This window comes from Homarus americanus, unplaced genomic scaffold (assembly GCF_018991925.1).
Source record: "Homarus americanus isolate GMGI-L3 unplaced genomic scaffold, GMGI_Hamer_2.0 scaffold60559, whole genome shotgun sequence".
Classification (NCBI taxonomy): domain Eukaryota; kingdom Metazoa; phylum Arthropoda; class Malacostraca; order Decapoda; family Nephropidae; genus Homarus; species Homarus americanus.
In genome coordinates, this window is record NW_024752976.1 from 199337 (window position 1) to 222180 (window position 22844).

The 22844-nt window shown below is 36.5% G+C and overlaps 1 protein-coding gene across 5 annotated transcripts in view; it reads left to right on the plus strand.

The window, feature by feature from the left end:
• The first annotated feature begins 7204 nt into the window (after nt 1-7204).
• LOC121855237 (AP-1 complex subunit gamma-1-like) overlaps nt 7205-22844 on the plus strand; it is a 36945-nt gene continuing 21305 nt past the window's right edge. For 2 of the 5 annotated variants that reach the window (XM_042350116.1, XM_042350119.1), the window contains exons 1-7: nt 7205-7323; nt 8889-8962; nt 14129-14312; nt 14960-15106; nt 15570-15808; nt 16616-16692; nt 21505-21522. In XM_042350116.1, the coding sequence (XP_042206050.1) occupies nt 8899-8962; nt 14129-14312; nt 14960-15106; nt 15570-15808; nt 16616-16692; nt 21505-21522 (729 nt within the window). In that variant the 5' untranslated portion in view covers nt 7205-7323; nt 8889-8898. The remainder of the gene's footprint in view (nt 7324-8888; nt 8963-14128; nt 14313-14959; nt 15107-15569; nt 15809-16615; nt 16693-21504; nt 21523-22844) is intronic. The other 3 variants (XM_042350118.1, XM_042350117.1, XM_042350121.1) reach the window with 3 other exon arrangements.

Here is a 22844-nt window from a genome sequence, read left to right on the forward strand (position 1 = left end):
ACCAGTCGGTGGTAAGTTCGTGCAACAACGGGATTGCAGGACTAAACTGTTCAAATTGTCCCCACTTGATATCTAATTGGTCCGAATGTTAAATTAGATGGCCCGGAATATTTGGTATCAGTTGTTGAAATTCCATAAGATACAGAAGTACAAATTTTGAGAAACGGTTTCTTCTTGTGCAGTATATAGCTAAAGCCTGACAACAGGCCTATGAATTAAGTGTATTATATTTATCAATCGGTTCCTATACTGTGTTTGGAATAAACCGTTGAAAGTGATATTGAGGAAAGTTCTGGAAGTATAGAGCACCAAGTGAAAGTTGACAAGGAAGATACATATTTATTTTACCATCATAAACTAATCACGATGAACAAGCTCTAAATGTGTGGCCGTCCAGTGAACCGGAAAGGATACACACTCTTGCAACCCTCTAGACGTGAGACATGACGCGCCTCACGTGATCACCCTGCAGTAAGGGCACCTCTTTGTGACCTTCGTGGAAAAGGAGATGAAAGCCACTTGTCAGCTGCCTAATAAGACCAACTGGAAATAACCATCTGGTGGCTTTGTTGGCTTTCTTTGATCGAATTTCCTAACTGTTTACGATTGTATACTCGCACTGTCTAGGCACATATGCAATTGTATACTTCCACGATCTGTGTATTATACTGTGCGGGTATACTGTACAAAAAAAGGTTGTCCATGATTATACAGCACAGGCTGAACTGTATTCCTGTACCTGCATTGTGTATATGCAATTATACATGGCAAATCAGTTGTAAACTTTTACGACAATTTTGCTGTTATTATTATTAGTAGTAGTAGTAGTAGCAGCAGTAGTTATAGTAAAAGTAGTAGTAGTACTAGTAAGAGTATTAAGAGTAGTAGTATTGTTATTCGTGAATGCTGACAAGTGCCGAGTATGTATGGGTTCGTTTATAAAATTACATTACCTCTCCCCCTCTTGTTCAACCATTCACTGTTACAGCTAAAAGAATACATAATGGTCTTAAAAATTCCCCAGACTGTGATATCTGCCCCGATAATAATATGCATCCACTTGGACCAATGAGAACAACCCATTCAAGAGCGGCGCTACGGCGGGCGTCATCTGCACACGGTTCAGCTGCCTCACTGCGCACGGCTCGCTACTCCACGATGCACAGTTTTTCTTAAGTTATACCTTAACTTCTCAATAAACTTCTAGTTAGTTGACTAAATCATGTAAAACTGAGAATAATCCATTTACTCATTGCCATTGAGATAAAAGGCTACACTCGAAGTATATTCCAGTAAGCACAATAGTCAACGCTTACATTTTTCAGTGCCAGTTTTATGCTATTGTAATGAAGCTGATATATATATTGCCATATTAGATTAAGAAATATTAATAAGCTGGTGTAACATGTAATAACAAGATAAAACAAGTAAAAATAAAGGGTAAAGTAAAATTGCTGGGTGGGGGCGGTGTAGTGGTGGACGACAGCTCACCCGTGCACACTGCACACGACACCCACACCCACACACCTCCAGCCAGTCTGTATATAAGGGGTTTAAGTGCAAAAGTATCATCAGTCACGGTCTTGCTTGTTGAGAGTCGACACATAAACCACATCAGTATCTTCACCATGCCTGGTCCCTGCTGTAAAGGTACGTTTTTTTCTCCTGTTATTTTGGTGTTGTCTTACTAGCATTCCATATTACTAAACCAAGTATACACAACTTTCTATAAAATGTATTGACTAGATGAATTTTACTGATTCGTATTTTATGCATGTGGTGGAGTGAACCAGTAGGAGTTAATCGTTTCTTGTTCAATTTCAATACAGTATGTTTTTTATTTGATTTTTCTTAGTCCGTCTTGATCGTATTCTCACACTCTCGGGGGTTCAAAATTTGCACCATGATGTTTTTAGGGGGACTGTGTGTGTGTGTGTGTGTGTGTGTGTGTGTGTGTGTTTATTTATACAAGAGACCTCAACAATGTGTATTTGGACTTAAAAATAATTTTCATGCCAATTGAAGATTATCTTGCAGAGATGACAGGCACAATTAAAGTCCCCTCACTCACACACACACACACGTACATACACTTCCACACATACCAATAGCAGTGAACATTGACATCCTTGTCATTATAGATAATAAATATTGTTTTGCTTTACATATTATTTAACACCTGTCGCATAGAAGGTGTACGTTGTTGTTGAGAATGTCTGTTTATTGCGTGTTGTCATTGTAGCTTTATTTGGCCGCATTGCAGTATTATACCACTTGCTATAATCATTTTTCTTGGTGTTTCTTGAAGAACAGATTGCTAGATATTAATGGTTCTATTTCTGATGAATGTTCAGTTGCCCTGTGAGTTGTGTGTGAACCGTTTGTTTTTCTGAGAAAAGATGTCAAGTGTTTTTGTTTACAATTTCCTTCAGGCAAGTTTCGTTGTCTTAACATTGGTATGTACTGTACTTCATTTTATTCTGCACACAACTGAATTCTCCACCTTGTTCACCTGCATGTCTTAAGATCATTAGCAGCGATATTAAATAAAGAAAACAATGGACCCCCTTACCTATGTCCTGAACGTGTACTATAAGTTTTTTAATGGATCCTGTAAATACAAATAATAAGGAATGTGCAGCTGTCAACTCCCACCACGCCGGCACGCGTCTGTAACTTTATCATTCCGGTCAAACAATAAACGAAGTGGCAACTCAACGGGCAGGTGAGGAGGCGTCATCTCAATATGACGTCATCACTAGCAGCTGGAACAGAAGGGATGACTCATTTAGCCACACTAGTACATGTTTGTTTTAGCCGTACAGTATTAGATGCCGTTCACTTATATCATTATATTTGTATAAGACCGCGGAAATAATGGCGAGTAAGTTCATCAGTCAATGATAAATGGATTTGTAATTTCCTTAACTTTCTTAACCTTTCTCCATCCTCATCAACTATAGCTGACCGGAGTGTCGGTTTCTCACTGCCTGTAGGTGCTGAGCGTGTCCAGTCACCAGTGTATCTCAACATGTGTCATTTTTGGTCTAACCTGGATTTAAAGAGTTCACACACACACTTAGTGCTTCCAGACCTCTCCACAATGTTATCGGAAAGTGTTGTATGAGCAACTGACTGTCAACTATCATCCCGATATAAATTAACTCAAAGATAACATAAAACTATGTTAAATTTACCTCCTGTCTGGTGATACGTGAACGAATTTTATTGCGGTGGAGTCTTGGTGTAATTTGAATGCCATTTTAGGTGATATTTATTGTATTTTACGATTACCTAAAGTCAGCTGGATCACATCTCCAGTTACGAGGAAACTCAACGAGCCATTGAGAACGAGGTGACGTCACAATCAATATCGTGTTGTACTTGAATATATCTGACCCACAGTTGGCTAGTTACGATAAATATATCACCTACGAATGAGAGCAACTTGAGAGGTCGTCCGCTCCTCTTAAATTCCAGATAATATATTTTAATAATTTCCAGTGCTACGTTGTGGGAAAAAAGCTGCAATTATCCTCCTAGATATGAATGATATTATAGTAGTCAATATCTTTTCCTGAATTTATTATTTTGTACATAAAGTATTAAAAGAACTAGTAGTCGTGGGTCTGTAACCTTTATTTAACAGTTGATGACATGCAGTAATAACAATGTAAACGTAGACTTGATGTGTCAGGTGTGGTCCCGCTTGTCGTGTGGCTCATCTCCATTATCTAATAAATAATGTATTATTTTAATATTTTGAGTATAATCTATATCAGAGTCCATATGAGAGAGCTATGTTGCCTCCATACAGGATGATTAGAAAAAATGAAAATTACAAGTTTTTCTTATTTGTTTCAGACAAGTGCGAGTGTGCCGAGGGCGGGTGTAAGACGGGGTGTAAGTGCACATCCTGCCGCTGTGCTCCCTGTGAAAAGTGTAAGTTATACCCCCATGACTGTCACCCCTACCAAATATGATCGACGGCCTTTGTTATTACTGAAAGCCGTTTCCGTGATAATGATCATTACTGGTTGATTTTATTTGCTTGATTTCGAGATTAGTTTGTTGCTCCCTTTGATCTTATCTTGTGTGGTCAATATTGTTTTCATACGTTGTGTAAGCACCACATCTTGTACAGTAATGGTTTTAGTTTTGTTTTTTGTCTTTATAACCTCGTGTTTTAGTGCTATTAATACTCTAAACTAATGAGTGTCTTATGCTTTACCTCATAAGGACACTGTATTTAACATTGCCTTGGTACTAACAATAACTATTTGCAGGTACCTCCGGGTGCAAGTGTCCATCCAAGGATGAGTGCGCCAAGACCTGCTCCAAGCCTTGCAAGTGCTGTCCCTAGACCCCTTCCACACTACCAGGGGACAGGGGCGATGACTAACTCTTAAGTGATCAGGAGGCGTGTAAAGAGGAAGAATTGGGAAAGACATAACCAAAGATGGATCCTTGGAAGACGCCTTCACCAGGGACCAAATTCATGGGACGGGGGGAGGGAAGGGGGTAGAGCAGTGGTTCTCAACCTTGTTTGCCCCCATGCACCCCTTTCACCATATGTCAGAATGTCATTCCCCCCTCCTTTCCAAGATTGTCTGCCTCAAAAAGTGCATTCCAAATAATATGCATATAATACTAAAAATCCTTTATTTTTTCCATATTAGTATCAGTTTCCCCCCCCCCTCCCCCCCCTGAAAACCTGAGGGGGGAAATTCCGCCCCTGGTTGAGAACCCCTGGGGTAGAGGAACTTTTCATGTGACCAAACTGTTCATTAATTAGTCAGCTTATACGAAGTTACTGTGTCTACATTCCACATTCAGTATTTCTGATTACTTGTCATTCGACTAAATTATTTAGTTGTAAGTTTGCCTTTGGCTGTTTTGTTATTTCACCCAAAATATTTCAAGGTTTAATTATGCCATGAAAAATAAAAAATTAAGTTAAAAATGTGTCTCTGATTTACTAACCCTTCCCTCTGTTGTGATATCCGTGTAACAGTTTCTTTATGAATCTCAAATGAAAAACGAAAAAGGTTAATTTCTTTATATTTGAAATGCTAAACTGTTGATGAAAATGTAAATAAAATTACACATTGGAAATAAGAGAAATTCAACAATGTAGCAAAAATGTTAGTACTGTAGTGGAGATTATTGGATGTAAACACCTGTCATGCACAAGTGATCTGATAATCTGCCAGTGACTTCTGACAAAACTATGTATGAACATCTCAAAATCCAAGTTAATCCAACATTCAACAGGAGTGTACATGGACAATACTGTCTATCGGTGCACAAGATAAATTACCGCCCACCCGCCCAGCGAAGAGAGTAACTCGGTGAGGTTATGATAGAAATAAACCAAACAGTCCGGTATACCCTTATCCGTGTGAACTGTATACTGTATTATTTTGTGTGGGTGTGTAGCCGACTCTCGACACCCACTCCTCGGTTAGGGACTCATCAAAACAGAAACCACAAATTATTGATGGAGACAATGTGCCCTCTATTCTGAAATTTCTTAAAACATCTTGGTACACATTGTGATATGACAAATTTGAAGTTTCGATCACTCAACAGAGATCCTGGCCAATAAGGACGTTGGTCATGGATCCCTCTAATATAGAAGCCTCGGAGAAATTTGGCTAAAATAAAACCTTCGGAGAAACTTTGCCCAAATAGTGACCTTGGGGAATTACTGCCAAATTAAAGGCTTTAGTTATATAAACCACAAGAAAAGTCTTGTTTGGACATTGATTATGTGAAATTAAGGGACAATTCTTGATTTACGCATTGATCATCTTAACAGGTATAGTTTGCTGGTTCTGGTCCTTCTGAGTTTATATGAACCAGAATAAATATTTCGTAAATAAGATTATCTTATATTGAAATAATAAATATAAATCTTCGTCATAATTCTACAGGTGTAAATCTTAAATTAGTATTTATTCAGCAAACTACATTTATATAAGATAGAAGGTGTAATAAGGTCCGCTATTATTTGCACAAGTGGTGACTGATCAACATCTCACCAGTGCCGTGGCGCAGTAGGGCATTAGGGGATGTGACACACCTCCAACAATCCTGCTTGTAGATACAACCATACAGGTAAACATAAGAAAATAAGGAGTCTACAATAGGCCGGTTGGCCTGTGCATGGCAGCTCCTGTCGAGAGTTACTACCAGTCCCTATCATCCATGAATCTATCTAGCCTCCTTTTAAAACTTTCCAGCGTTCCAGCACTTACTACAAAGTTGCTAAGCTTGTTCCACTCGTCCACCACCCTATTTGTGAAGAACTAAAAATGTCACGGAAAAGAATAGAGTAAATTAGACCAGCATCCTGAAAATTATGGAAATTATGGATGGAAGTTATGCATACATCTTAAAAACAAATCTATGTATCCACAGAGTAAACTAAACTATATCTCGTAAATAACACTAAACTTTATGGTGTACACACATGTGCTCCCCTCAATCAATACCTTATAGTGACGTCATTGGATTTCACTCCTGGCGTGTATTTTTTCAGTTCAGTCGAGAGAAACTTATAAATGGCAAATGAAAACTAGGGAAATTAGACTATAAATTGATTAAAAATAATATTAGCTTTCTATAAGCCAATAATCAAAGAATAATACTTCATGGCGTATGAAAACTTTATAAGGCAGTAAGATGTGTCTGTTTACTCATAACAAACTGTTACCACCAGAGATAATAACTTAACAATAGTAGATCTAAAGAAGGGCACCACTTCTTATTGAGAATGCCCCTAGCATATAAACAGAAGAAGAATGACTTGGTAGAAACAAGCTTCCAACAGCTGTCTCGGGATATCCTTGCTGAATATAGATCTAAATTGGTAATATTTATATACATATATTATTAATGAATATTATAAATCCATTGTATATTTAAATGACGATTTTTGTTGATCAAACATTAACCAATTAATCAAATAAACAACAAGAAGGGTACTGGAGTAGTCCCTCCTGGAATACGTTTTATGAAAGGCAGTGGAACAGTCCCCCCCACCCCCTCTATTATTAAATGGTTTTATATATTTCAGTGGCTATATATCATGAAAATATCTCACCATATCTTAATTCCTGCACCACACAGTAACTTTTGAGGATAAATAAAGAGTTGGTTATTTGTATAGTTACCCCGGCAAGGTGTTCTGTGAGGGGTAGTGGCTGTGGCCGTTAGGTGGCAGCACGAGGAGTTCCACCTTGCCGGAAACACACAGATGACAAAACTTTGGCAGATGCCTCAGTAAAATTTATTATTCTACGCCTCAGGTGAACCCAGGTGAGGTGAATTAGATTATTTTCGTTTGCTTAGGGATGGAACTTCTCTATTTATCAGTGAGGAGAGGGTAGAGTGTCATGAGTGAGATATAAAGGGGCACTGAAGTAGAGGGAGGGATATAGCTGCCATTTTGGTAAAGTCAGATGATGTCAACATAGACACTGCCCATATCTGAGGTTATATTTTTTCTCGGTTAGACGACAGGTTGTACATTACCACTATTATGGCCCAGAAAGCTCACGGAAAAATAAATTGAATGTGGTGGGATACAGTGGTAGGTTGGCAGTAGAGAGGGATGGTGTGTGGGCAGTGAGGAGGAGAAATCCTATACCCCAGTCTGTACACAGTCAGTGATAAGCCTCTAACAGGTGATACTAGGACTTGCTGGACCGTTGGGTTGTATAGTGTTCATGTGGATAGTTTTATGTCAAAGTAGGAATGAGGAATGGTATGTTGACACTGCAGTTATGATGCTTGGGCACCTTCCATGGTTAATGTATAGTGTTCTTACTATCATGCGTGTGTCAATAATTATCCACATATTTTATGGGTATTTTGATTTGACAGTGTTACTAACCACTAACCTGATCATTAACTTCTGATTTGATAAGCCTAATGTGGAAACGGGAGTGAAATAATTTTTACTTTCACTTTTATTGAGTGGAAGAAGATAAATTAGATAATTCTAGTCTTGATTAATCTTATGTTTACTCACTCTTTAAATGACATAATATACTTTAAGAATATACGGTGCTTCACTTGTCTACCATAATGAACATTGTGAAGTTTTGTTATGGAAGGAAAATTCTTGGCTGATACATGTGTCCAATCACGTTCAGAATTCCCGACAGTGCCTTTAGAACCCATTTCACACAAATTTTGAGTCGGGCAACCTTTTCACTAAATTTGCTCACAGAGAGCCATGTAATTCGGTTGTGGTAATCCTGTTTATTTGCCACAGTAATACAGATAAATTTCTGCCCAAACTGTATTTATACCGCTGTATTTATGGAAGTTGCTGTCGCTTGTTTCTGATTGTTGACCAATTTAGTTCCGTGACGGCGTCACCTATGGAGTTATCTAGCTAACAGTATGAGATGACTTGTGAAGACTTTCCCAAGCTTACAATGGATCAGGACCTCTGGAGTCTACAATACAGTGTTTCTACTTTTATCGGCTTTCTTAAAACTGAATTTTCAAAAGAATATTAACCCTTTCACAGCAGGAGGTTACCCTAAGCTGAATAAATCGTCTGGCGGTAGCCAGAATAAAATGGCAAGCGCGTGGAACACGTTGAAAGTGTTAAGGAATTAATTGTAATTTTAGGAAATATACTGCACCTGTACTGTACAACTAAATTTTACTGAGTTTATTTTTGTTTCAGGCTGTTTAAATCCCTCTTCCTCTTGGTACATAACTTGTATTGATTTATTTTTAGTGTTATTTTAGTTGATTAACCAGTACTATTTATTCATATGCCAGATTGTGTTAACCAGTACTATTTATTCATATGCCAGATTGTCTCTCTATTTTGTTTGAGCTAACCATTTATCCTCTACCCCCAGTCTCGGCAAGATGTCGAGCATAAAACAGGTGATCAATGATGCCGTGGAGAAAGGTAAGGAGGTATATGAAAAAGGTATGTAGACCCTTCTCATTCAGGACCCCTCGCAACCCACGCACATTCGTACCCTTTGCTGCTGTCGCTACAGGTAGGGTGATCAGCATCCAGTACCTTAAGCTTTCTTCTGCCTTCTGAAAATTACAGTTACAGGGTATTCAGCATAAAGAACTGAATGGTAGTGTAATTATCTGAAGAATCTTGTGAACTGTGTACAGTATTTTGCTTCACCTTAGATTATTTGAGGTGAAGATTGTAATGTTTAATACTTTTTCTGTGCACCAGTAGCAATGTGTTTGGCTACTTCATAGTACAGTATTTCTGAAGGTGACATTAGTAATGGTCAAGTACCTTATATGACTGTATGGTAACTTGAATGGAAACATAATTTATTATTAATGCATTATAGTTATGGACACTTGCAAAAGTGAAAAAGTTTGGTAGCTTCTGAAATTTTTGTAGAAGAACCTACAATATATTGTAGACATGCAGTGTACTGTACCGTACAGTACACCATATACTGTATTAGTGTCGGTATTTTCTGTAAGTGGTTTGGTATCGTATAATTTCTGTAAAGTATCATACGTACAGTATTACTCTTAATATGATTGCATATTAGAAATACTTGTTGCTAAAATATTTAATTGACTTCCTTGCATTTATATTAGAAATACTGTATTGAATATGGAGCTGAAAAAGATAAAAAATTAGAAATTTTTAGATTGTATGTTTGTTTTTTATTAGAATCGTGATTTATTTTCACATTCTGTAAAACGTCTACAGCAAATGTTTATATCGTCCACACCACTACAGTACAGGTACCACTTTTAAGTTAGCTTAAAAAAACTGCCCCAAGTTGTGGCCTTGCAAGAAGTGTTTGAGAGCTTTGAGTTATCATAGTGATTCCTGTTTATTAGAGAATTTGACCTTTGAAAGTTTCTGTAGTTAAGTTGATCATGCATACAGTACAGGCCTCACTGTACGTACTATACTTTGTAGCAAGCTTGTGTCCTTTTTTCTCCTAAATACAGTATGTTAAATTCTTTGTTGAAGAGCAGCATAAAGCACTGTTTCAGATGTTTATATATACAGCACTGACATGAAGGGTAATAATGTTGATCACCTGGTCTGTAGTGAGAGCTTATATCTGCCATCAATCCTGCTTTATCTTAGGCCTCTGAGCTGTGTGAGTGCAGCCCATCATGTTGAGGAATGCCTTTAGCATGGATAGCATGTTGTTGAGAGATTTTCCAGAAAATTGTAAGAGATAAAAGTAGTACCAGTTTTGTACTTTATCTTTCTTATACTGGTATGGTGAGATGTACAGTACAGTAACTAGAATTAGAACATAAAATCTTAGTACAGTTCTATACTACGCAGGCTCTACACATGACCAAGAACAGGGAGACTTGATAAATGTCTCAGGGCAGCTGTGTAACTATGTACTGTACTGTACTTAGTTAAAGTGGACACAGTGTCAACACAGTAGAGGACGGTTGAATGTAAGCATGGCAGAAAGGTGTTAAAAAATTCTTGATATGGAAGGTTAGTGGTACAGTTGTGGAAGAATAGTGTATCATTCTCTCTGCATTTTGATTTGGAAGACTTAGTTGAGTATTTGACAGGAAGAGAAAAGTCCCATAAAGTAAAATCAAGTCATTATTTTGAATTTAAGAGTCTACAAGAATTAAGTGTTCCTAGTTAGAGTTACTGTATATAAAAACATAACTTCTTAAAGGAAATTTCTTACTTGATGAAAAAAATAATAATCTCCAGAATTATTTACTGTACCATCAGAAACGTGTCCACCATCGTCTTATGCACAAACATAGCTTTACTGATTGTTAAGGAATGAGCCATTAAGTTAATTGCTCATTTAAATTTGAGCACAGTGCTTCATCATTAATAAGTGAATCTTATTGGTAGTTTGTTTATTTCAGTCATAGAAAATGGTCATACATTTTTTTTTTCTTTTTCTCCAGGGATTTTTCTGATTTCCAATCATTCTCAGGGTGTAGAAGTAAATATTTGCATTGGCATTTGAAACTGATTAATTTTAAAAACCGTATCAAAAATTTTGTACTGTACTGTACAGTGTACTGTACTGTAATTACTTTTACCAATGAATGTTAGCTTGCTGTCACACGATGAGGGTTAGACAGTCAGACACAGGTACAGTATAGTACTGTTATATGTCAATGTATTGCTATATGATGAGAGATGTTTGCTGCATCCACATAAACTCAAGCTCAATAGTGTACAATACTGTATCTATTCTGGAAGAACCTAATTTAGCCTTTAATATTTTTTACTACTGTAATTAAGATGAACTGAATTTTCCCTTTTTAATATTGTTAATGTTAAACAGACTAATATTAGGGCCTTAAACATAATACAGTCTGGGGCCTAAAACAGGTTAGTTACTACTAGTGTTGATGGGAGTTGAGGGTAGAAGTCAATATAGGAAGAGAACCTGGTAAAAATAACTTACCTGGTGAAATTTAGCGAGTAAATGATCCTATTTACGGTATTTTAGCTTATTAGGTTCCTCGTGTGGACCAAGTATCATTCAGAGTATAGTTTCAAAGTTACCATATACTTTGTTAGTCTCTTATTTTTCTTATTTTATTTTTGGCTTATACTGGATAAATGAGTCTGTATAAGGAGCAAGACTGATTGATTGTTAAGATGATGCAAAAGACATTTATGTGCAGGATATGCCACAAGAGGTCATTTTATGTATGTTGATAAACTGTACTTGTAGTAAAATGTGTTTAGTAGTAGTTGGGAACTGATTCTCATATCCAGGATGGATGAGATGTGGTTAATGGAGGACTTCCTGTGAGGGATGTAGGAGTTTGTTGCTACTACTGTACTGTGATAAAACTCTTTGTGTTAATACCGGAATGTTCTTAGTATTAGATAGTGCTTAATCCTCGGAATGGTGTACAGCACTGGTGTATTAGTGTTTGTTGCTGTCCTTATACACATTCTTATAGATTAGATAAAACAAGTGATACAACAGTTCACAGAATCATAGTTATATTAAATGTTAATCATATTTTTAGTTGTTATGGCCATTACTGGTTGCTTATCCATACAGTATTTCCATATTTTTTAAGTGGGATATAATAGTTGATGAAAACCTTTATTAGTTGACTAAAACTATTTAAAACAATATAAATTTATCTTATTTATTCTAAGTAACCAATGACTAGCAGAAGAAAAGTCACATTGTGTTGCTTGCTTATCTATACAGTACCAGAAGCATCAGTTTACAGGAGTATATTATAAGATTGATAGAATGAAACAGCTTTACACACACACTCACACACACATTCATGCTTCCTTTGCTGCTTAGGCTTTGAGAACTTTGCTCAAATTTATGCCAAAGCTTAGATACCCCCCCTTGTTCTTCTCTAGGTCAGGCGGTCATTGAGTTGATGGAGCTATGCCCGGGGTCTCCTGTGAGGCTAGCAATTGATCAAGGTTTTATGGATGTCTTGAAAGTTGATTTGGTTGTCTTAAAGAGATAGTCGTGTGTATGATCGTTATTTCTCCAGTCTTAACTTCTTATTGATTAGGATAATTTTAGGTTGGCAGAAGCTAGGCTTGTATATCTTGATAAATTTTAATGTTGCTTATGGAGATTCCTTGATTGTAGTTTATGTAGTACATATAATAGTGGCTTTAGTGGCAGAGATTGTGTGATCTTCTCTCTTAAATATTCAGGAACTACCGGTACTCATCATTGACCATTAAATTATATATATTTTTTTGTTTTGTTAGCAATGTTAACACCTTCCCCTAGCTTCTCCATCCTAAAAGTGTAGAAAAGTAACATGCATCCAGTTTGTGTGCTGCCACTAACTTAACAGTATAATTTAGTGTTTCTTGTTGAAATATATACCATCTTAACTGCCTGAATATAGAAAGACGAACCAAAACATAACTTGACATATAGAGAGTTGGAATCCATTTTTCCATTGGCATTTACATTAGGACATAAGGTCTGAAGTTATTACACCCTTTTGTATGGTATATGTAAACTTACTGTACTGGTGAATGTCCCCCCAAAATTTTAGTTAGATGAAAATATCCTGTAGTAGATGGTTTTGAGTTCTTTATGAGCATTATAAACATTCTTTAACTATGGTACAGTACAAGATGTTAGTTTATGGAGGAGAAAGTATTCACGGGTATTTGAAACCTTTCAAGTTTTACAATGGGGTGTTGCTCAAGTTGAAATTAGAGTACAAGTCATTTGTCTTGTTTGAAAATTGTGCTGCTTTGGTTGAGGGGTAAGCAATACTGTATACTTTTCATTACAGTTCAGTATGTCTTAAGAGCACTATATAATTTTTTTTTATTCATGTTAACATTTCCTGAGGATATACTGGACTGTATAATGCTAGAGAAGAATATTACCATTTTGTGTAATAACAAAGTAGGTAGGGTTGTCATAGTGCATTTAATTATATTTATTAGTACTGGCTAATGTAATACAGTAAGGTTGCCATTAGGTTCTGTACAGATTTGTAGTTTGAGTTCAGATACTGCACTTGAGTTTGTCTATCATAGAGACACTGTCTTATGGCTCGTACAGTATTCCTGTGAGTGGGACATAACCGGGACATCTATGTTAGATATTCAAGTGGGGACTTTAGTATCCTATTCAGTAGTTTGGCATGATTAGCAGATAACCAGAGCTTTTATGGTTAAAGGGTTCCTGCCTGTCTGTGGTGCTGGTGCTGTGAGCCCCCTTGTGGTAGTTAACTGATCAATAGTAGTTTATTCAGTGTTGGTGATGAGAACCCGACCATTTTAATGCTCAGTAACACTTATTTTTTTTATTTTTTTTATTTAGATGATGTCCTTTGTATTATTAAAATTTAGTGATTGTATTAACATGAATAAATGTTTCAAATCACTTCATCAGTGATGAGCCAGTGTGTTTGTACTAATATGCGTGGGATGATGTAGGATGTCCTGTGTTTTTGTTCAATTAATCCTTTTGTGTGTAGTTACTGACATGCATAACTTTTTGTAGATATATTTTGTGTGAAACATGAAATTCATTATTGTACTTGTTATCTTGTACTACTGAAGAGAGGCAGTTAATTATAGGAATTGGAGGTGATTGCTGTAATGTTTTCTTATGAAAGATAAATTTGTTACCTGCAGTGCGACAGCCAAACCCCATCCGCCTGCGAGACCTGATACGGCAGATTCGTTCGGCCAAGACAGCCGCTGAAGAGAGAGCAGTTGTGAACAGGGAGTGTGCCTACATCCGCCTTACGTTCCGGGAAGAGGATTCTGTGTGGAGATGTCGCAATGTTGCCAAACTTTTATACATACACATGTTAGGGTGAGTGTTTTGTTAGTGGTATAGTCTTTCTAAATAAATTAATTAGTGGTCTTGACAACAACTTTTTCAGGCATAGTTAACTGTATACTAATGGAATTTTTATTATAAAGTACAACTAGTATTTATTTTTGTTATCCGCTACTGTATAATGGGATACAAGCAACACTGCTCTGTATCCTTGCAACTGCTTAAGGTATGGTACTGCAGTGAAGCTTTATGCAATATTATTTTATAATATCACCTAAAGTTACTCATAAAAAATTCATGGCCACGTCTCTCTCTCTCTCTCACTCCATTGTGATATTTCCATAAAAAATTCATGGCCACGTCTCTCTCTCTCTCTCACTCCATTGTGATATTTCCATAAAAAATTCATGGCCACATCTCTCTCTCTCTCTCTCTCTCTCTCTCACTCACTTCATTGTGATATTTCCAAAGATTTATGCAGTCATGTTAAGGTCTTGCTGATTATGTCTTTCCTGTTTAGATTGGTAACTTTTTGTACAAACACATACCTGGTGTGGACATTTTTTTACAATTAGGAATTATATTGGACAGTGACTCCTTGTAATGTTTCTTGGGTTTTATTTGATATGATTGATGACATTGATGTCATAGCTGTGAGTTGATGACCTCTCTTTCCTCAGATATCCTGCTCACTTTGGTCAGATGGAATGCCTTAAGTTAATTGCATCACCACGTTTCACTGACAAACGAATTGGCTACCTCGGAGCCATGTTACTCTTGGATGAACGGCAAGACGTGCACTTACTCATCACAAACTCCCTCAAGAAGTAAGTAAGAAATTTTAAATTGTTGCTTAACATGTTTATGATTTTACTGTAAATGACAACAGGTTTGTTTCTGTGTTAGTACGTTTTTCACGGGAGGCAGTAAATGGGTCTTTGCAGATGATGATGATGGCAGAAAACGTACAGAAGTGTGAACTTATAATTACTGTACAGTACACAACTGGCACTTGAGCTTAGACTGAATTTGATAGTTGTGAAGCTTTCTGGTGTTATTTAGAATTGATCAATTGTGTTGACTGCTGAGATATGTTAAATAGATTGCAGTACTGTTTTTATTTCTGCTCGATAATGTACAGTTCTTTTAAGTTGTGCATAAACACTTACTCTGTAACTTTAAGTGTATGGTTCATCTTAAGTAAATAGGAACTGAGTAAAGAAGAAGATAGAATAGCCTGTTTCATTTTTGTAACTATACTGGTACTAATTAAATCTATCCATTTTCCAGTGACTTGAATTCATCAACTCAGTTTGTACAAGGCTTGGCATTATGCACCTTAGGAGCTATTGCCTCTCCTGAGATGTCCCGTGACCTCGCGGGAGAAGTGGAGAGGCTTCTAAAATCCTCCAATGCTTACATACGGAAAAAGGCTGCTGTTTGTGCTCTACGAATCATCTGCAAAGTTCCGGAGTTAATGGAGATGTATCTGCCAGCCACACGCTCACTCCTCTCTGAAAAGAATCATGGTGAGCCACTTGCCTTTGTATTGCTTGTGGGGTTTATGTAAGTAGTGTGTAAATATTCATATACCTTATCAGGGGGGATGGATGGATGATTTACTGTACCATATATCGCATCATATTTATGACATACGACTCCCTTAATGCAAAGCAAACGTAAAGTTAATATATACCAATGTTTTTGATACATTCAACATTGGTATTGTAAGAAGGTTTTAAGTTTTCCCTCGGTTTTATGAAATTTAAAATAAGTGAGGTACAGTACAGGGCAATTTATATTCAAGAGCGTCTTTAGTGAACACTGTCTATGTACTGGATAGATATATAAAAGAACACATGATATTTAAGTATAACTGATTGTTTGACCATACTGTAGTTATTGGAAAGAACAACAAGTGATTAAATAATTAAGTTTAGTGTTGAAAATAATCTAAATGGAAGAATGATTTTTAAAAATATACAAAATTCTCATAGGAACACTACAAGTAAGGATGTATGATTAATTGAAATTACCCGGTATATCTATCTGAAAGGTAATGGAAAACAATGATGAACCAGGTAATATAGTACTTATTATTTTTCACCTTTGGATGTACAGGTTATATTAAAGAAAATAGACACATAACTCTTTAATTCATCGGTTACAGAATGATTAGGAAGGCAGCTCCCTCTATATGTAGTGTGAGAGTGGGTTCCAAAGGCTTGATTATCTATGAAAGACATGAGAATACAGCACTATACTAAGCCTTTGGTACACATGTTTGATATTATTGATATATTTAATGATACAACTACAGTTATTTTGCCTTACAGGTGTGTTGATCACGGGTGTCACACTTATTACTGAGATGTGCAGACAATCTCCGGACATGCTGACACACTTTAAAAAGGTGGGGCATTTGAGAGATTTATTTTACAGTTCAAGTAGAATAATTATTTGCTGAGTTAGATGCCATTATACCCAGTGTCCTTTATTTAAGATATTATGCAGTTTTTTATGGATGATGACGTATATTAATATTCTCAGGCAGTTTACCATTATTTGTTTGCAGATGTGGTACTAATCCTCTCTGTTTTAAAATTCATATATATGTTTATATTACTGGTGAGGAACTCCAGACCTTCTGTCTACAGTCCATTTCATGTGAATATTGGAAAATGTTTACTGTATTTAAAATTGTTTCATCACGCCATTGTTCTTTCTTGTAAAGCTTTTAGATGTTTAGAAATAACTCTTATCCTTATGGTACAGTATTTTGAAAATATATTTACTTATATTTGACTATGAAAATTACTAAAAATTAGCAAGGATTTTGTTTTTATAAATAAAACATAGATCAAATCAATTTAACTGTTAGATCAAGAATTACGGTACAGTACTAGGTTTTGCTTTTATGGTTATTGAATGCCCCTCCTCTGCCCTGCCAGAGGCATATCATATTCACATTATGCAGGGTGAGGTGCATACCTGAGACGTTAGATGATTGGTATTTGTATTTTGAGTTTTCTGGTGTTTTTTTTTGGCAGGGTGAATCATGTTCAGTGGATACATCCTGGTGTTATATTAAAGTTAATTTTTTCTTATGTACTGTATGTAACCCACAACATCTATGGATTGGGTAGTTATGTGCAAGATATAGTTGGCTATGAGATAGGAATCTAGAAACATAAGTTTCATTACCATCCTGTGTAAGGAAGTGTTTACTTGCTGTCACCATATGACAGCTTTATCTCCATGTCCCTCATTTGTGTAGGTTAGCTGTAAGTACCCAATGGCATGGTGTCCTGTTTGCCATCAAGTACCTTTGATGCAAGTTTTACTGGGGGGTGACCTTCCTATTACCAACCCACCTTTACAGAGTGGGAACTGAGCATTATAAATAGGATTTCCAAGCACCCTCTTAACTAGCAAGACAAGGTCACTGCTCTGAGGCAATCACACATTACTTGCTTACCCATAATAATGGTTGGCCATTGTGTTTGAGTGAACAGGAAATTGTTGTGGTTTTGAGAATAAGAGTACTGTTTGTATTATGTGTAAAGAAGTATGAGCTAGTATGTGGGTCTCGGTGATTAGTCTCTCCCACCACAGAGAATGTGCTACCAGAACTCAAATCACCTTTGAACTCTGGTATTTCGACACCACTATAGTTCCCTGTCGACCAGCCATATACGGGCTTTATAAATTGGGCTGAACAATTAACACAAAACTGAATGTATCCTTTCCACAGAGTATCCCTTCCTACTGTTGACATTTAATCCACAATTGACCATGCTGTTGTCTAGTTTTATTTTATAATTATTGCTCCACCCACCTTCCCAACCTGTATTAGTGTTACAAGTTCTCTTTCAAGTCACCACTCCATTTGAGACATTTCCCTCACAGATTTATCCCTTGTTGCCTCTTTTCACTTCCATTACATTTGTTGACAAGTCTTCTCCCACATCCTTATGAACTCACAGTTGAGGATCTATTACAACTTTCAACCGTGTTCACAACTCCTTTAAACCCTTCACTTGTTGAGTTAGGGTTTGGTGACTGGCTCTTGTTGTATCTCTCCCTTTGTCTTTGGCTCTTGTTGTAACTTTCCCTTTGTCTTCCTTGTCTCTCCTACTGGCCTTTACCTTGCACATTTCATCATGCCGTTCCTTTCTTTCACATTCCATAAAACTGTTTTAGTCCATTAAAGAAAATAGTTATTTTCTTGACCCCTCATTCACGGTGTTATTCAACCACACACACAATATATGATACTTATACATACATGAAAAACCTTGTGTGTAAATATTGTGTTATAGATACAGAATTATATTACCTTCTAATATCCAGATAGACTAATCATATAATCCTATAATCACTGTTACGGTAGTCAACTACGAAAGTCCGTTCACCTCTTCCCCTGAACCGCGAACCCTGAGATTCAGACCCGTGAACCCAAGGCAGTAGACTGGTACATTATTCTGACCATGAATACTTTGGATTCGTGATTCTAAATCTCAAGGTTCGTGGTTCAGAGGGAAAGTCAAACAGACTTTAGTAATTGACTGTACCTCCCTTAATATCTCAAGCCAAATTATCTTTTATCAAGGTCGCTCTTCCTCTATCTGTGAACTGAAAGCTCCTCTCTGGCTACTCCAAAACACTTGTGTACAGTATATTATTGATCTTTCAAAGTGTATATCCCAAAATAACCAACCGTAGATGATAATACTCTTTCTCCTGAGTAAGTGTGAAACTGTTTATTTTCATTGTTACTCACATTGCCTCTACTTACCTACTTATCACACAGCTCCACCTTACAATATCATCCACAACACATGATTAAAAGATGGAAATCTAGCGGACAATATACTGTGCTTTGTCAGCTTTATAAAGACCTGGCAAAAACGGGGACACTAACACTCACAAAAGAATATCACTTCTTTAAACACTTGTCCTCCCTGACTAAAAGGCTACTGAACCATGTTTACTTAAATGTTACAAAACCTGGAATTTAGTCATTTCTTACAGTTAATAGTGAGGTTGTATTGAACTCTTTGTGATGGTGTAAATTTGTAATAGGTTCTTGCAACTGGCATTATGGTGAGGTTGGATGGTATGTACGGTATCATCTTTGTTGGGCATCTCTGGGAGGTGTGGTTAATAAGGTGAAGTGTAATGGTAAATAATGATTTGAAATTTCATGTTTGTGTATTAAAAGAGTAGTTTTAAGTCAAGATATTCCACTTCACTGGCACCCCTGCATTGTACATCACTTACACTCAAGTTTCATTAAAATTTATTCTTGTAGTAGTAAGTGTGAGTAAAATTGATTTTTTTAGTAAAGAATTTCAAACAAATTTATTCTTAAAAATAATAACTAGATGACTCCATTCATAAGTAGTCCACCTGTGCTGTAATTGTTGATCATATATTAAGAATTTTGGCTTCATGAGATGTACAGTACAAGATGTGGTTCTCTGCTCCCACTCTCAAAACATTTTTTATTACTCACTAGGTTTTCTACACAAAGAAACAGTTTCAAAAACAATTTCATTTTCAGTTGATAGGTCTTGTGGGACTTGATTTTTAAGCATAGTGACTTGAGCTAGATATTAAGAAATGCAGCAGTTGTACCTAGATAGATATAGAGAATACTTGTATAGATTTTTGCAATAGTAGTAACAAAGTAAGCGATTTGTAGGGTATGATTGTTGACTTTAATAAAATAGTGACTCTTAGCTGTGGTGAAACCTTTTATGATGCAAGCTTCTCTTGACTTAAAGAAGGGATCATTTTTTTATGACAATTTGAAGGTGAATAAGGGAAGGTGAAGATTAACATGGTACTGAGAATTAAGTGTCTACTCATACATAAGAAAGTGATGGAACCGTCAGACCAGAAATTACTTTGACCACTTCGGTGTCCAATAATTTGACACACCAGGGAAAAATTCCATACAAAGCTCTCGCATTTGGCTTCACATTGGTAGCTTCATTTTCCTTACAATAGTTATAATAGTTTTATTTTCTGTGTAATTCTATGTTTTAAAATATTATAAAATATTTTTAAAAGGGAATAAGGGAAATGACGTAGTAATCACGCTTACCAACCCTATCGAGACGCCTGGAGAGGTAGTGTCCAGTTTGAAGCCCATTGCACCAAGGGGTAAAAGTAATTTGGTCTGACTGTACACATCAAATATGGGGTGTCATAAAAATTCTGTATGTAAGTTTGGGAATGCAATAAAGTATTAAAATTCGTAATATTTTAGTAGAGTAAATCTGCCTCACATTGAAGTGGTTTTCACTGTAAAAGTATCCCCCAGTATATGAGGAATTTTCATTCCTTAGGTGGAAAAAAAATTATCTGTATATTGCATGGTAGAATCTATTTATTATTGGGGGGTTGTGTTTTAGGGAGAGAAAATATTGGTCATCTGGGTGGGGTCAGGCAACATTCACCACCATTATCTCCTGTAAAATAATAGTAAAAATTTGAAAAAGATGAATGTAACCAGCGATTGATTTAAAGCAATAGATGATGGCTCCAAATCCTGTCATATGCCTTATAAAAGAAATTTACCATAAAACAACTCCCTAGCCAGCCAGTCAGTTCAAAGAACTTGATTAACTCTAGCTAAGATCAGACAGGCACCAGTTGAGTTATAACCTAAGGTAATATTCAAGCAATGTAAGAATTAGAAATACGTAGTACTTAATCCCTTTCTTTGTGTATGATAGAAACTGGAATTGCTATGTCAAAGGTTTCACTGAATACCAGAAATACAACTAGTGATGTGTGCGTAGATGACTGTTGATAAGTATCTTGTGAAAGTTTTTATTAAGTAGATGCATTAGATAGCTGCAGTGATGATTTAGTCATATTTTGGTATGTCTTAATACAGTACTAGTGCATTGTAGTTGTTGCATAGGATGGATGGATTGATGAAGTACAATTTGGTTATTTTTTTTTTTAAGGGAGCTTGGGTATATTGCTCATGCTTAGCACCCATAGTGAAAGTTTTATTATGTAGGTGTAAAAAAATCTAAATTAATCAAGGGTAGCAACTGCAATGCTCTTACCAATAACTTAGGATTAACTGTAGTAGTATTTTGTAAGTGTTTACTCGTTTTAAATGGTACTGAAGTTGTGCTGTGTCGTACTAATAGTGGCATGTATTTTTTTCCCCTCCCGCCCAACGCTCCTCTTAATGCCCTAGGATCCCGAGCACACAGAGGTAAAGCAGTCAGATTTAGCTCGCCTCGCGGGTGTTGGTGGTGATGGTGGAGATCCTTTTTATATATACATATATCTGCACCTTACCATAGGACATGCCTCACTCACTTCATGCTGACTATTGGCTTGAATAGTATAAAGCATGATCCTCGTCTTGGCTCTGTAGAAACTTTAGAACGTGTTAATGGGAGATTACTTTTTTTTTCATTTGGTTTACTCTTTTAAGTTTGGTGTTAAGTAATTGTGGGTTTTGTTTATGCATGCGTGCAATGTAATGTTTTATTTTCTACCTCTTTGCAGAAGGTCCAGCCTTGATGTATAGCTTTATGCATAAATATATTCTCTTTATTCGTTTTAGTACCAAAAATACACAACACACTTTTGACACAAAAGAAAAAGATGACAGTGAATGAAGGGAGAGTTGATGTTGCCATAGTCTCCAGCCACCCTCCACCTGTACAGTACATTAGTGGGAAAACACATGTGAACTTTTGTGGCTGTCTCAGTCTATTTGGTATTTGTAGATAGAGAGAAACATTTGGAGCAGACACTATGACTTGTGAGAATAGGTTAACAATTCCTCAGTAATGTATACAGTGAACCCTCGAAGATCCGGACTAAAAGGGGAGACCACCTGTCCGGAAAAGCCGATTGTTCGGATTTTCCGGCGAATAATAAATTATATAAGAAACACCAGAAATACAGTACTAATGTAGTGATAAACAAATTACCGTATATAAACCAAGCATTTACCTGTGATAACATAATAACATTGTATCATTACTAGAGTGAATGAAATAATATTCCCACAAACAACAATTGTCAACTCTGTTTATGTTTCCCACCACCTCAGGCACCTCTGTCCAAGCAACTGACTGGCCAGGTAGCGCCCATTGACCTAAAATTTTCTTTACTCTCGTTTGGGAATGTTTCTTAAGGAAACTTCTAGGAGACTTCTTAGCCCAGAACCCTCAAATTTTTTGTCCGGATCTTCCGAAATCCAGACTTCCCTGGTTCGGATCTTCGAGGGTTTACTGTACATTATATTTAGTTAGACAGACAGCTTACTTTAATGGTGACTGGCACTAGTTTCATGCTAATTACTTTGCCTCATGCTATAGGTATTGTATTGTATTGAATTTTACTTGATCCTGAAGATGAATGAGTTGAAAATGTATTTTTTCAGTTCCTGAGTTGTATTAAAGTTAGCTTATTCAGGGATATGTTTTAGTTTTTTTTTATCAGTACAGTATGCTCCACAAGTTCGCGGATTTTTACTTCGCGGTTCTCAGTTATTCGCTGTGACACTGGATGTACTCAAGA